Here is a 16,068-nt window from a genome sequence, read left to right on the forward strand (position 1 = left end):
TACTTTCAAGTGGTTCAATTATTTATTGTGGAAATCTAGAAAAAATTGTGTGACATCCCATGTCATATACTTAATTTATAACTTTGAAACACAGAGTTTCGTTTTTAAATTATAAAAAGTAAAAGCTCAGCAATCTCAAACCATTGTGCGGTACACCTGCTTCTGCAATCACGTGACATATAACTTACTTCTTTTGAAACAAGCTATTGTCACGAAACTCTAACTACGCGTGCAACCTCAAACAATCTTACAAAACGCACATCTTACAAAATCAATTTGCACAAGTACATCAAATAATGTGATTAATTAACAATTTTAACATTCTTTACTGGGGATGTATACAATAAATATTGTACACAATTTTAACAGCAACTAGTACTTGATAAAAAATCCGAGATATCAGAAATTTTAACCATTAATTACTGTAAAATTATTGCACTACGACTGTGCTCGTGCCAGTCGAGAGTAATTAGGTTAAGCTCTGATTGGTCGTTCGGATTCCCAACATGACACGTCCCCCTAAAAAGCAAGCGTATAAAAACTCCTCGCACATAACAATATTTGCCTTTTCTTTTTCATCAGGTGCTCCAAAGTAACTATAAAGGTTGGGAAGTAAGTTCTGTTGCGTCTTTTAAGTGGATGTAAGACTTCGTTCGGTAATTAAGCTACGTGTTAAAAGCGTGCAATTCAAGGAACTGTAAGACTTAGTTCGGTGACTAAGCTTTGTGAGAAAAGCTTGAGCAAACTAGGCCACTGTTAACTCACCTAAAAGGTGAATCAAAGAAGAACAAGAAAGAAAGGACCGTAGGCTCGGGTTTGGACGTTAAAAGCAGGAGCCTAATTATTGTCATCGTCACAGATACTCTTGTGTAGGATAACGTTGCGGTCAACCTTGTAAGATTTTGCGACTGCGTGCGCGCAAGCAGCGGCTAATCCACGATTATAGAAGCAAGTTAAGTTATGAAAACTATAAATTGTAAATGCGAATCTGAAACTCTATTATTTATACTATCTGTAAAATTAACTATTTCTGGCTTTTTAAGTTTATTAAATCGCCAGATAAGACAAAACTTGGTTGTTGATTAAATTAGTTTTCTTAATTTGAAATCATTTCAATTACTAAATTATGTAAAACATTTCAAGATCTAATTATTCTAATTGATAGACACATGATTCTTACCTTAATGAATAAATTAAATATCGAGGAAAAATAAAATAGACACTGTATGAAAAAGACCTTTGCAAGGACGTGAGATAAAAAGACAAACAAGATACGCTACTACCGTATGGCATAAGACATAAACTCTAGCAGTAGAGCAACGCGAGCATAGCGTACACCACTCCATACATATCGCTCGGTGAAACCTAACACCACAACTTCGAGTCATCGATTTCAAAGAAAGTTATACTGTAAGTAAAAGCAAATAAGGCCTTTTGGTCGATGGCTAGTTCCTGTCGAACAAAAATTGAATGTATTTGTTTGTAGAACGAATCTACGAGTTCCTACCTTCACTTATAAAAGTTCGGACGTTACCAATAGGCATTCCTGTAGGAAACTAAAGCTTTTGTTTCACTTAGAGTATGCTTAAACCAAATCAAAATTTTGCATTTTTGTTTTTACTTTTTTCTAAATTTCTTTAGTGTCTTGCTTTATCTATAAAATAAAATTTTTTTTTTCTTTAATGGATCAGACACTTAAGGATATAAGCAAGGTTGCAGATGTAGCTACAAAAGTACAGTTACTCGAACAATACTATAGGGTAAGAGAAGCCGAAAAATCACTCAAATTTCTTAAAGTATCACCTAACATAGCCCTAAATAATTCAGCTTTTCGTATAAGTGAAGCTGTCTCGCATATAGCAATATGTAGTGGTCAAAGTACACCTTGTAGAAATTTCTTGTGAGATGTTGAAAATGGTCGCTCCCTTTTCTTAAGTGCGGTAGAGTCTATGTTTTCAAGAACAGTCATTTTCAGGCTAAAGGGCAGAGCAAAAAGTTGTCTAGACGGATTAACAATAAATACATTAGACGATCTTACAAACTATTTAAAGGCACACTTTCCTTTGTCTAAAACTAACGTTCAACTTATCAGCGACATTAATAATTCTGAAATAAAACAGGAAGAAAATGTTCGCGATTTTCACGAGAGAATTTCCCAACTCGTTAATCAAGGCATTAGAGCAGCTAAAACTGAGGCTGTTTTCAACAACATTTCTGAAAACCAAGAGCCTCATTCCATGTTATATCTAGAAATGATTGGCCGTAAAGCATTCGTGCGAGGCCTACCCGATGGATTCAAAGCCAACATGATGTCAAACGTACCAAAAACGTTTGCCGGTGATTTACAAGTAGCTTTAGAAGCAAAAACAGTTGGAAAAATATCATACCCCAATACACGCGCTACCTTGTACCATCAGAATTCACATATGTCCTTTGCTCAGCAGTTACACTCTACAACAAGGCAAAATTTATCAGTACACCAAACAAAACAGACTAGAAAATTTTAAACATTTTCAGTCTAATCAAAACAATATACTACAAGTTGACTATAACGATTCCAAGATGTACAATCGCGACAATATATTTTATTATTACAATCCTAATATCACAAAAATTTTCATGACTACGTTAAAGTCAGATGAAAGAATAGTATCACACCTAGATCTTTCATATCAAAATATCGACTCAAATAATCAATCTGTAAAATAGTTGCAAAAATCAAATGAAACTCAATTTTACCAACCTTTAAACGACTTGGGGAAAAATGTTTAAAATTTCGGCCCCACACAACCATAGTAACACCAAAACCAATTATTAGCCTATTTGAAATGACCCTTTTACACAAGCTTACTGCAGTGTGTATTTCGTAACTTGTCTACTTCTCTAATGGGAAATCACCCCTGCACTTAAAAAAAGGTTGAGAATTGGAGATATTTAAGCAAATTGGTGAGTCAAAATTTTTTTCAGTACTCGACCTAGCTAATGGATTTTATCAAATTAAAGTATCTCCAGAAGATTGGCATAAAACAGCTTTTGGTACTCCGTACGGACATTACGAGTATACGGGTATGCCATTTGGATTACGCAATGCACCAGCTACGTTCTAAAGACTCATGGATTCTGTATCATTGGGATTGAAAGGCACAGAACTATTCATATTTCTAGATGATTTAATATGTGCCAAAACTTTAGAAGTACATAAAATAAAAGTAAGAAAATTATTTAATAGACTATCAGATGCTGGTTTGAAATTATAGCTAGATAAATGCGAATTTTTATCTTCTGAAGTAACATATTTAGGACATAAAATATGTGGTTATGGAGTAAAACCCAATCCCAAGAAACTTGAAGTAGCTAAAAATTTTTTTAAACCAACAAATTGTGCGAAAATTCGAGATTTTTTAGGACTTACAGGATATTATAGACAATTTATCAAAGATTATGCTGAAATTGCAGAGGAAAAGTCCAAAATTTGATTGGACTAAGACTCATGAAGAGAGCTTTGGAAGATTAAAATTAGCCGTGTGAGGCCCTGGTACTTGCATGTGTTGATCTCGACGAACCATTTATTTTAACTACCAACGCATCCAACTTAGCTCTCGGTGCTGTATTAAGTCAAGGAGAACCAGGAGAAGACCATCCTGTAGCCTTCATGTCTCGCACTCCTAATAAATGCGAAAGAAATTACTTCACGACTGAAAAAGAATGTTTAGCAGTAATAGCTGCCATGCAACATTTTCGTTACTATTCATGCGGACAAAAAATTTACAGTTTACGGAGACCAAGAGCCTTTGACATTGATCGAATCAATAAAAGACTCTATGAGTCGCCTTAATCGATGGAGAGTACAACTCCGCAAATACACTAACACCTATAAGCACATATTCGGACGTTTGAATTCAAATGCTGACGATTAATTGCGTAATTCTGCAGATTATTATGAAATAAATACCGTAATAGATGATATAGATTGTAAAGAAAGGCGTAAAAAAGTTTTAAAAAGTTTTAACATCCAGCAGTAACAGAAGCAGTAGTTGCTGTAACTGTTTCAGCTCTGATAGCGAGTCTAGTGATTATAAAACATTATAGTCCTGTATGATACCCTTAAAACCTATGTTAAAAATCCCTTGACAAACAAAAAATCTTTAGCGCGTGCTTATAGATCCAGTGGCATACACAATCAAAGCTCAAGTAAGCTCGAACCCACTACTACAGCGAAGCAAGCAGCGAGAGCCCAGGCCCCATGTATCCTCAGCAATGAGCTCGTGCCAGCATCGGTTCTTGCTCGCTTTGATCGCCCGCACCAGGACACTTTTTGCTTCCCTGTATGCGGCAACAGCTACCTCCGCATCTCCACGATTTCTGTGTCGCTGCGCCTCTCCACGGAGGCTGGAAATTTCCTTAGTCCACCAGTAGCATAAACGCCGGCCCTGCCTGGCAATTATTTTGGGAATACACGCGTTACACCACTCTTTGACACGTCTCATGATACTGCCTACGAAAGCCTTGACCTCCGCCAAATTAGTGATCTTGGTTAAATCGGCTGGAGGGGGCGCGCTAGTCATGGCTTCCCGCAACAAATCGCTATTAAGCTTCGCCACGTTCCACCAAACCGTGCGCCTTCGAAGCACTTCTCACAAGCTTGCACCATGTTCTTCGTTTACCATGAAGCTGACATATTGGTAGTAACTAGCTGTATAGTCCTCCAGAACCCGCCAGTCAGACACCCGTGCCGACATTTGCGACGATGCTAGTGTAAGGTCAATGATCATGCCCTGGTTTCCGGGTCGCCTGAACGTTGCTGAACTTCCAGAGTCTATGATGATTAGTCTAGCCTTGCGGCTATCTCTGACACATTTCACCCTGTGGAGTTGGATCTCGGTTCCCCCAGGCGATGACCTCAGAGTTGAAGTCGCTGGCCAGGACTACGTTGCCATTGTTCCCACGCACGCGAACAGCATTCTTTAGTTCGGCAAGCCGCCCTTTAAAGACGCTAATCGGAAAGTTAGGGGAAATTTAGCAACTCACATAGAATGCATTTTAGCACTTAATCCATACGAAACCGTCTCCACCTCCTGTGTCAGATACGAAGAGCCTGTCGCTGCGGATGAAGATGGCCGCACATCCAGTCCTGTCATAGTACAAGCCCTGACACAGTAACGTGTGGGACGGCTCATTTATAAAGAGCAAGTCCACACCCTGGGGGAAAACCGGTCCAGCAGATCGTGTGCAAGCATGCTCCCATCAAGGTTTACCTGCAGGTTCACTGCAATTTCTGTTGAGCTGCCCTTCAGACGCCTGTGGCGCTCGACATCCGGTGGTCGCAGTCACGTGTTTGGTGTCCGGCTTTGGGACCACGTTCTCACACAGGAAACAGCTTACTTTTTTTTGGAGCAGTTTCGTGCCACGTGACCCTTTTCACCACACCTCCAGCACGTCCTGGTCCTGTCAGGTCTCGCAATGTGGCCGAAGCCCAGGCACCTGAAGCAGCGCTCAACTGTGGACTTTGGCCGCATCCTGCAGTTGTCCTAGCCAAGCCTTAGGTGGTCATTCTTGTCTAGGATTTGGGCCACCGTCGCAGGAGCCTTGACGTAGGCCCTACAGTTTTCCCTGACTGTGCTGGAGGAAAGCTGCACAACCACGTCAGGGGCCTCACTTTCATCAAAGCAGCCCCCGTCCCTGATCTCCCAAGTTGGACGCGGGGCAAGGGTTTTTACGCCGCCCGTGTCCGACACGGCACTTTTTAGTGCCTCGGCGAACGCATCGTGGCGCTCCGGCGTGGTGTTTTGTAGTTCAACAAGGACACTTACCGTCTCCGTCTCCCTTGCGGACCACTTGACAGCCCCGACCCTGACCAAGTTGACCTTCTTTACACCGAAGCTACACCCCCAATCCAGCCCCAAACCACGCATCCTTTTCAGTGTTAGTTGATTGACTGGACCTAGTTAAAAATCTAGCCTTCCGTCTTGTAGTCATCAGAAGCCAAAGACAGTTCGGGTCACCTCAGCACGCAGCCTTGGTATTGCCTTGCTACCCAGGATCTTCCTTTGGCTACTCATGGGTCGCACCACACGGCAATCCGGCAAGCCTTCTATCCTCGGCTACGGACCAATTTTTAGGAGTTCCTTGAAATAGTAAGCTAAGGTGTTGTTTTGAGTGTGGGTGCGTGGTTCTTCTGTGTCATGCCAACCCCAGGTCACAAGTCAGGGAAGACAACGGCCAACTGATAAACCTCAGCCGTGTTAGATAGTACCGGCTGGTATGCACTGGAAAAGCCCTCCATATAGTCCTTTAATGGCCAGATTACTCAGTTAAAAGGATAGCCACATATTTTTTATTTATGAATGTCTGACTTTATCAGCGGTAGAGATACCTGGGCCTTCCCAGTCACCGTATCGAGTCTCACCTCCTACTCTTGCCCGAGCACAGGGTTTGGGGCAGCAGCCAAACCCTCGCAAATGGTCCAGAGCATCCAAACCGCAGAAGTACGTCAGTGTTAGGATGTGCAAGTGTTAATAGGATTATGTTACAGGATGAAGGAGTTCAGAGAAGTTTAAGAAAGGAAGTATACCGTTAGTTTAAAGCCCCTTCACCCGCTTTAGGCTGCAAGCAGTACGGTCTTCGACAAGGTTACGCATACCGTGGAGGAGGTACACCGATATTCTTAATCTTCTTTGTTGCCGATTCAAATTGCTGAATCTCATCTTTCCATTTTAGCCTAAGTTTTGCACCCTTTGTTTCCATGTAGACAAGCTCGCTTTGCGTCTGGCTTCTGAAGATATTGAAATCGCTTTCCTGGCTTACGTTGCTGTCCAAGCTTAAAATGTTTGGTGTTCTACCTTTATCCAACGATGGCTATCTAAGATTTTGAAAACTCTGTTGACCACCTAAAACGTCTTTGCCCCCCCCCCCCGGATTCCATGGAGCGTGCGACTATTACCTTAGCTTTCACCGGATCGTAATTGCCGTCGGATTGCCTCTGAGAGGTTTCCGCCTGGGGTACTAGTATAGCTTTGACGTTCTTCATAGTGGTATCTTTTTGTCGTGCGTACACGCTCTGACTCCAGGCCCTCGTCGACGCTGGGAATAGCTCCTTGACCTACTTGCTGGTCCTTAAAACTAAAAAGTGCCCTATCTGTCACCTGGGAAGCGCCTGGTATGGAGAAACTAGTAAAAACATCTGCTGAGAGTAGCAGCAGCAGCAGCAAATAAATTTTACTGAACATAATTATTTCATTTTCGAAGACACTAGAATCTTTTTTTTCAATCACCTTCGCAGAGTGGAGGAGTTTAATAACCTTGTTTCATTATTGAAAATTAAGCATTGTGTCAGTATCTTCTTTTTAATTATGAAAGATGGTAGACGCAATGTAGATAAGCAAGACCATCTGCCCATGTTAGTGTTTTTTTATGGCTTAAGAAATGCATGAACTATTCACTTAGCTGTTTGATTAAGAAAAGGAATCCTGATGATTTAACTAGCATTATCATTTGTTTTAAAAGGGTCTATTATAGATTATTCTGGTTATTATTTAGACCTACTCGAAATCTGAGTTTTAAAGATTTATGGAAAATTTAGTACCGTGCAAAATTTGGGTGACTGAGGAATCGAATATAGTTTGTCAGTTAACTGTGCCCTTGTTAGTAGTATTAGTGAAGAGAGGTGTGTACTATTAACTAAATCCCATGGAAGAAAAAAATTATTATTTACCTTTAATGATTACGACAATTCTTGTAAACCATGAGCTCTGTCAGCAGCTTATGCTAACGTCGTCCAAGAGCAGATATTGGAATCTTATAGGACACGATTAGAAACAGAGCCTCTGAAGAGCTTTTGCAACTGACAAAAATTTGTGTATCCGAAACTCGGTGTGGGCTTGTAGAATTTGATTAGTTTTAAAAAATATTAACAAAAAACATAAGCATCAATGTGGTATTTTTTTTTTTTTTTTACATTTTCAAAAAGTATTCATTCGTCAATCATCTGCGGAAAATCTAACTGCTAAAAACGAATAGCAAACAATAAAATTGTTTAATAGTATTCTATGATTTTAAAACGCAGCAAACGACACCCATCGTTGATTATAAAGAAGAAAGGTTCATAAAGTGAATCAGTCTGTCGTTCAAGAGTTTTTTAATGCTTGTAGCGAAGTAAAAAATATTTTTGTTAGGTAACATCTAATATAACAGTTGATTGATCTTGCCTTAAATTATCAAAAGCAATTTGACAAGGTTATTTGCATAGCACGCAAAGTGCAAGGATTCAACTTACAATTCATTTTCATATACATCTTGAAATGACGCAGTGAACTTATAGTACTATCTGGTATGTAATCTTATCGAAATTTTTTCGATAATACAAGCTTAAAAAAGTTGTTGGACGACACCCAGATTTACGTCGTAAATTTTTTTTTTTTTATTACTCATGATGGGTGTCTTTTGCTGTGTTTTAAAATAGTAGAGTAGTATAAATATATTTAATTTTTTGCTGTTTGTTTTTAGCGGTTAAATATTGGAACTTCGTTCGATGGTCCTTTTTTTCTTTTTTCTCTTAATTCTTTTCTTTAGGTTTGTCTACAGTAATTAGTTTGATCGAATTTTTCTTACACAGCTTAGGGGCACCGAACCAAGTCTTACATTTGCTTAAAATCCATGTGTTTATGTACACCTTAGGCATTAAATTAAGTCTTACATTTGCTTTAGACCGAAACAGAACTAACTCTCTAACTTTCATAGTTAGTTTAGAGCACTTGTTAAAAGTAAGGAGTTGAATTTTAGTTCTTGCAAGGAGTTTTCATACTCTTGAATTTAAGACGGACACTTCGGCTTTTGGATCTGGTAGACTAATCAGAGCTTAATCAAATATTTCTCGATTGATACATGCTCGATTGGTACACGTTAATGTCAAAATCTTGTACGACTTTTTTTGTAGGTCATACGCAGTATAAAATACTGAAATTGTGACAGTCGCTTTTTCAACAGTAAAAAGTTATAGGTCACGCGATCGCAGAAGCAGGTATATAGGTCTATGTTAAGAAATCGCTGAGTATCCGATGCTTATAATTTTAGAACAAAGTTTTTTGAAGTAATATACATTATGTACTAGTGGACTCTTATCTTTGCCTAAGATTCACTAAGAAAAGTTCTGTAGTGTGTCGATGCGTAATTCTACTTAAAAAAAATTTTGTATGGAATCCATGCCGTTTTGGTCAAATGATAAACTTTAATAAAGCTTATAATAGTGAAATAATGCTGAAAAGTACCGTGTGTTCCTTATGCCAAAAAATAGTTGTTGGCCCTAATGGGCCGTTGATTTGCACTTCTTCACGTTATAGATTATGAAAACCGGTCTAACACCGTATATTACTTACTAAAATCCTACTTAACAAATTAATATTTAGAAAGTGAATAAAAACAAATAGTTAATTGTTTATTCCGAAGACGATAAATAATTTACTTATTTATTTTTTTTAATTTTCATAGGTTTTAATGATGTTACATGTACTCACTTTATTAAAAATAAAGTTAAAAGCAATTAAAGCGTATTATCATTGTTAATAGATAAGGAAGCAGGTTTTTATAGGGTTCCGGAGGAAAGAGTAGTATGATAGATCATTAAAGGTGGTTAATATCAAAGTAATTAGTTTTTAAATTATAAAAGATTAGATGAGGAGTAATCTGTTTAAGTTTATAAATAAATTAATACGTATTTATGTATATATGTATTTGTACATGTACAAATCATTATACATATTTAAATTTGTAATTTTTAGCTTGCTCTTAGATGGAGAACAAAGTTGGAAGTCATATCTGGTAAAGGAGAACTCATTTGTAGTAATAAAAACTGTAGCTCAAAAGATAGTCTCACATCATGGGAAATAAACTTCAAGTATTCCGAAAATGGTCAAAGTCTGAATTCATTTGTAAAACTAAGTAAGTATGGTGATCGTTTAAAAATAGATAGAAAATTTGAACCGCATACTTTCTTGAATTTGTCTCGAACTATCTCTCGAATATGTAGAACGATTTTAAAAGTCATTAAAAAGTCTTAATGACTAAATTAGTACACAGTATAAAATTTGTAACTGATTCGTATTTCTTGCATGTTGTAGACACTTTTTTCTTCTATGATCTAATGTCATAAAATTCTGAGTAAATATTGGAAACTTCTTAAGGTAAGTGAATTTTTTTTGGAAGCAAAGCATATAATTTTTAATATTTAAAGTGACAAGCATTTAATCATTAAATACATTACATTAAGTACAGAAAGTATAAATTGATTTATCGATACTGGAAAGAAGCTTTGCGTAAGGACAGTAGTCTGGCATCTATTTGTTACGTTTAAGCCGTAGAATCCACTTATGGGAAAAGTTATTTTATCTTATTGGCCAATAGAAGTAACAGGTTCAAATTTTGTACCCAACCCAGAAGGGAGGCAGTGGCATTTCCTGATGAAATATCGTATCATAGTCGTATTTGAACTTGTGAGTAAGGCGACGTAATGGACTTTAAACACGATCAGGTTTCAAGGTTAGAACAAACCTATTATATATTGAATAGCGTAAATATTAACATAGGTGCCTGTATCAAATGTATATAGACCTGTTTGAAAGATCTCAACCAAGCCAAGGTAAGAAACATGGTGAGGGCTGAATGGCATGAGGGTGGTTAATAATATCATGGCGCTAGCATCACCTCAGAGATCCGTGCGAGACCCTGTGGTAAATAACCTTGTCTCTTTACACAGATCTCTAAAGGGATCGACCATTTCATTGCTCACTACTCGTGTGAATAATATAGCAAAAACAATAAAAAAAAAACAGCAACACAAATAAAACGGAGACTACAAAAAAAAGGAAAAGCGTGAACAAAAAACCTTAAAGCTCAGTGAAAATGGAAAATCTCCACAAAAACGCTAATCAGAAACGTATATTAAAAAATATAGAGTTATAGAGACACCAGAGCAACAAAAAAACGTTTAGAAAGTTAAAGACAATACGAATCTCAAGTTCCTCATCTTAATCACAAGAAGAGTGAGAGGTCTGTCTTTAGTACTTGCGTGAATATAACTCTCAAAAAAGAGCTTCACAGTCAGAAGAAAAATGGGTTGTGAGACTTCAATATTTGCAAGAACACATCACTCAGTCAAAAGCTTTAGAAACGGACGAAGAGCGTAATGTACGGTTGCTGCCCTAACGTGAGCATAATGCTGCTACCAAAGCTGCACAAAGAGCTAGTAGAGAAATGACCAAGTAGAGAAGTACAACAATGAATTTCTTGAATCTTACGAACATAAAGGTACTCGCATGTACGACATAAAGGATTATGACCAACTTGTTGACGTGACCTGAAACTTTAGAAATACTTCATTGCAGTCCATTATTTTCAGCTATATAAATGAAATGGGTGGACTACCAAGTAAGTTAAGAATTTTCAACGGGGCTAAAATCATGTTGCGATCTAATATAGACGAGGAGAAAAGGCTAGTGAATGAGAGTATCAGATTCATCTTGGACATCGTCTCGCCGCACTTTAGATGCGACCAAATGTATGAAACCGACATACCGTCCATGAAAGTTAATTTTGGAAACGACGGTGAACATCTACTTCAGCTTATAGGCATCCAGTTCCCAGCCAAGTTTAGCTACGATACGGTGGATAGATGCATGCTCCCAGTGATTTTACGTTGGTCATCTATAGTGGACAAGATGCAAGGCTGTATGGTAGACCACGCAGTAGTGTAATGAGGGTCCCGTACTTTTTTGGCTGGACAGGCGTATGTGGTTCTTAGTCTCCAGATTGAAGAGCTAGATTTTTTTAAGCTGACAGATTAAACACCACGCAATATAGACGTACTGGCGGAGATGAAAAGGATGTAGGCTCATTCGCTTACTTCAAGTAAATGTATAAATGTTAAAAATATTTCGTTATCAGAAACTGAAAAGTATAAAATAAAATGAATTAATAGTTTAAAAAATACTAGAAAAATACGCTTTTATAAATGCACGTAAAAACAAAAAATAAATCATGAATTATTCAAGTTGTCTTTATTTCTAGGCTAAAGTGTAAACTGTGTGCTTTTAATTATAAAATTTGATTGTAAAATCGTGGGGTGCTGGAACAGAAAAGACTTTTTGTATAACTTGCTGAGAAATCAAATTAAGCGATGTCACGGGAAGCAGGTTACACAGATTGGCGCTCTAACTGAATTTGCAGCATGACTAGTAGTTGGCTCTACATTAAGCAGTCAATTCAAAGTACTAGTTTGTCAAACTCAGACAAAACATGCGCCAGCAGTGAGGAGAGATGAAATTCACAGTCATTTTGAACAGCTCTTCTTTCAGGTAATCAAGTTTATAGGGGTAATGCATCAACAGTGGCAGCATGTAGAGTTCTTGTTCGTGGACAAGATATCTTTGGTCTCTTCTGGTAACAATGGCTTAAAACACATGCTATTGTGCGATCACACGTAGCTTCTGCCAAGACGTAAGAATAAGTATTTGTTAACAAAAAGTGCTTCCTTTTCCAGCGCCTTACCCTTTCACAATCAAATAATATAATCAAAAGCATTAACGTCATTCACATTCGAAATTTAATATCGTAGTATTTGAGTATTTTTCATAATAACGTACAGAAATACTAATTTTTTATTAATTTAATTTATAATTTAAAATAACATATCCTTCAATTAACATTTTTAAATATATGTGTTTTAATGCTGTTAGTTTATTTATTAAGTGTAATTCTTCTGATGTTTCAATTATACCTTCAAAAACAACTAATTTATTATAGTTACACATCGTCAATCGTGCTAGTATTCGTCTAAGCTTAAGAAAAAGACATGGTCTTTGACCGAACCAGGGTAAAAGGCATAATTTTTGTCCAGACTTTGAAGCAGGGCGTAGTATTTGTCGGGGGCGTCGCTGTAAGGTCGTGATTGTATCAGTTAACTGTGACATTCTCGAAGCTAGTATAGATTATCTTATTATGTTTATTTTGTAAAGGTTGTTTGTATAGAAAGTATTTAAACGTAAACTGAAGTACGTCCTGTTTCTGCATACGTCATAGTTGTTACAACAAGTCATAAAGATGAGATAAGTTGTAAAAACTGATTTGTTTTAAAGGTATTTCTGGACTGCTATTTTGGTTTGTTGCAGGAATAGTTAAGCTATAAATAGTCACTTTTTTACTTTTCAAACAGTGAACAAATAACAAACTAATAGTATATTACGCCACGAAGCAGGAAGATAGTACATTCGCGTCCCCTTGTATATTTCCACCCTCGGCTTCGCCTTGAGTGGCAAATACGCGGACTGTGATGTGCTATTTTCCTGCCGAGTAACGTATACGATTTTTTTTTCATACCCGGCGAGAAGTTCGCGGCCCAAAAAAAGTTATTTGTTGCTTAATTTAATAAAAAATCAACACACAGTCGTTCCGTCGTTCAATGTGAACGCTCATGCGTTTGTTGATCTTGGGACTCTAGGGTAATAAAGAGCAAGTGAGATAGAAAACAATATATAGCGACTGTGATACTGTATGCAGCAGCCACGCTCGTATAAGTCATTGAATTACGTATAAAATTTAATTACACACAAAATTTATATTAAAATCTGTTATACTGGTACTACGGGAATCATATTAGTATGTTATGCTCCTGTGATAGTTGTTTTCTTACATGAAAAATTCAGAAATAATATATAAACTTTATTCATACACACTCACACAGTCGCTATCAGTTCTCAGACGTATAGAGACTGAGTACTTAATTATTTTTAATTGTTAAGTATAACACTACTCACTAGCTAAAATCATTAATTTTACACTATGCAATCTGCATATCCGTACGGCATAAGTATTGAGGTTATGATCCGAGTATTTCGGTTTTCGTCAGCTGAGTGTAGTACATTGTCGACTGTAGCTGTATACATATGAATAGCTGACGACTGACGTGAGATAGTAACAAGGAGAGAGCCATGCAGTACGAATACTAGCACGATTGACGATGTGTAACTGTAATAAATTAGTTGTTTTTGAATGTATGATTGAAACATCAGAAGAATTACACTTAATAAATAAACTAACAGCATTAAAACACATATATTGAAAAATGTTGATTGAAGGATATATTATTTTAAATTATTAATTAAATTAATGAAAAATCAGTATTTCTGTACGTTATAATGAAAACGTTAGTGCGCAACAAGAAATTCCCGTCCTGGTCAGGAATGCACAACTTCCCAGCCTGAAATCAGGACGGGAATGCGAACTTCCCGTCAGAGTATGATGGAAAAATTATTACATTTAGCCACTAGCTCTTCTACCAGCATTAAGTCTTCCTTCCCCACATCCAGATAACCTCTGGAATCCTTTTTAAAATTATACAAAACCCTGCTTATTTATATAGGATTTAGCGTATTAAAACAAGTTAAAGATCTTTTTCCCTTCTAACTACTCTAACTATGTACCCAACTACATGCATCAGCAATATGTATCCTAGATGGAATTTAAAACCATTTGGAATTCAAAAAGAATTTTTTAATTCGTTTTTTGTGTATTCGATTTAAAGAATCCAATAAGATTTCGTTGTGAATTTTGCATTTAATAGTACTCCTAATGAATTATTTTAAAAATGTAGAAAGTTTTTTCAATACTTAATAAAGTATATTTTTGCTGTTATGTCCACTGTATTTAATTTTAAAAGTATTCTTAAAGAATTCACAAATTTTTGCGGCGACGCTCAATTTTACTAAGCTACGAGACTAAGTACTAAGCGTTAAGATTTAAAAAATGTAGTGAGTTGCTCGAAATGTTTCCTGTAAGTTTATCAGTACATCGAATTTTTGAATCAGTAGTGCAAAGTATTAGTTTTGTGCATATATATATATATATATATATAATTATTAATAATAATCATTGTAGTAAATTAACTTTTATTGCTTTTTTGTAATATATATATATACTTTCCAACTTTGTACTTCCGAATTTTTCTTGACGTTTTGTGATTTAATGAGAAAATTTCGTAATATAATTTTTTATATTAGCTAGCTGTTCAGAGTAGGTCAATACCTTACATCAGGGAAATAAATAAAAATTCGACAAAAATATTATATAATTTTGCATACGTCCGTATTACCTTGGAGCAAAATTGATGCTCTAGATTTTATGAGTATCTTTTTATCTCTTTATTACATGATCAGCAAAAATCGATAATATCACGTAATTGGTTACATATTTTTTGTATGATTTTATATCACGTGATAAATGTCGTGATTTTATTTACCGGGGTCACATGCCATTTAGGTACATACAAAATTATTTTTACAACTGTGTCTGTGAACAATGGCTTCGCAACTCTTATTTCCGTCTTAATTAATACAAAATCATGAAAATTTTAACTGTTATAATCTGCATACCTACATACTTTTATGTCGTGTTTTTAGAGTTATTAATAATTCAAATAAGTATCTCCTAAATTATATCAACAAAGCACAAGTACAGAAGTATACACGTAATTTATTTTTAAGTATGAAAATAATTTTTTTTTTTACTCTAATTCTTTAAAAATATTTTAGAAATCTCTATGTTCATTATTTTAATCATGATGAGTAAATAATTTCAACATATTTACACGAGTGAATTAGGAAACGTTTGTAGTCTTGAATTTGATAAGATTTAGAGTATTCGCACTGCAGTTATAACGAATCTGCCTTTGGTTATAAACATTTTAGGGTCTATTCCTGATCATTACTCTTATTTCTTTATTACGCAATTTATAAAAAAAGACATTTCTTTTTAATATCTAAACTTAGGTGTAAGTAACACTATTCATGATTTTTGTTAAATATCAATATAAAAACTTAACAAATGAAAAATGATAATAACTAAAAGAAGCAATAAATGACGTCTAGATCTAACTTTGTGTTATTATATTTATGGATTATCATTAAGAAGATGCTAATAGTAAATCTTCTTATTAATAATGTTCATTATCTTTTTTTTATTATTAGTGTGAAATCTTAGTCAACTTGTATGGTTAACTGTCATCAAATAAAAACACAAAATAGT

At 36.0% G+C, this 16,068-nt stretch overlaps 1 protein-coding gene across 6 annotated transcripts in view; it reads left to right on the top strand.

Annotated features, from left to right (window-relative positions):
* Positions 1–16,068, top strand: part of BORCS6 (BLOC-1 related complex subunit 6) — a 441,611-nt gene that overhangs the window by 79,383 nt on the left and 346,160 nt on the right. For all 6 annotated transcript variants that reach the window (XR_016293438.1, XR_016293440.1, XR_016293439.1 and 3 more), the window contains one exon: positions 9,774–9,933. Coding sequence is in view for 1 of the 6 variants with exons in the window: in XM_089597765.1 (XP_089453891.1) it covers positions 9,774–9,933 (160 nt within the window). In the remaining 5 variants the exon portion in view is untranslated. The remainder of the gene's footprint in view (positions 1–9,773; positions 9,934–16,068) is intronic.

The sequence above is a fragment of the Copidosoma floridanum genome, unplaced genomic scaffold (genome assembly GCF_036245765.1).
Source record: "Copidosoma floridanum isolate Cflo_tuat_1 unplaced genomic scaffold, Cflo_Japanese_pri ptg000004l, whole genome shotgun sequence".
Lineage (NCBI taxonomy): Eukaryota > Metazoa > Arthropoda > Insecta > Hymenoptera > Encyrtidae > Copidosoma > Copidosoma floridanum.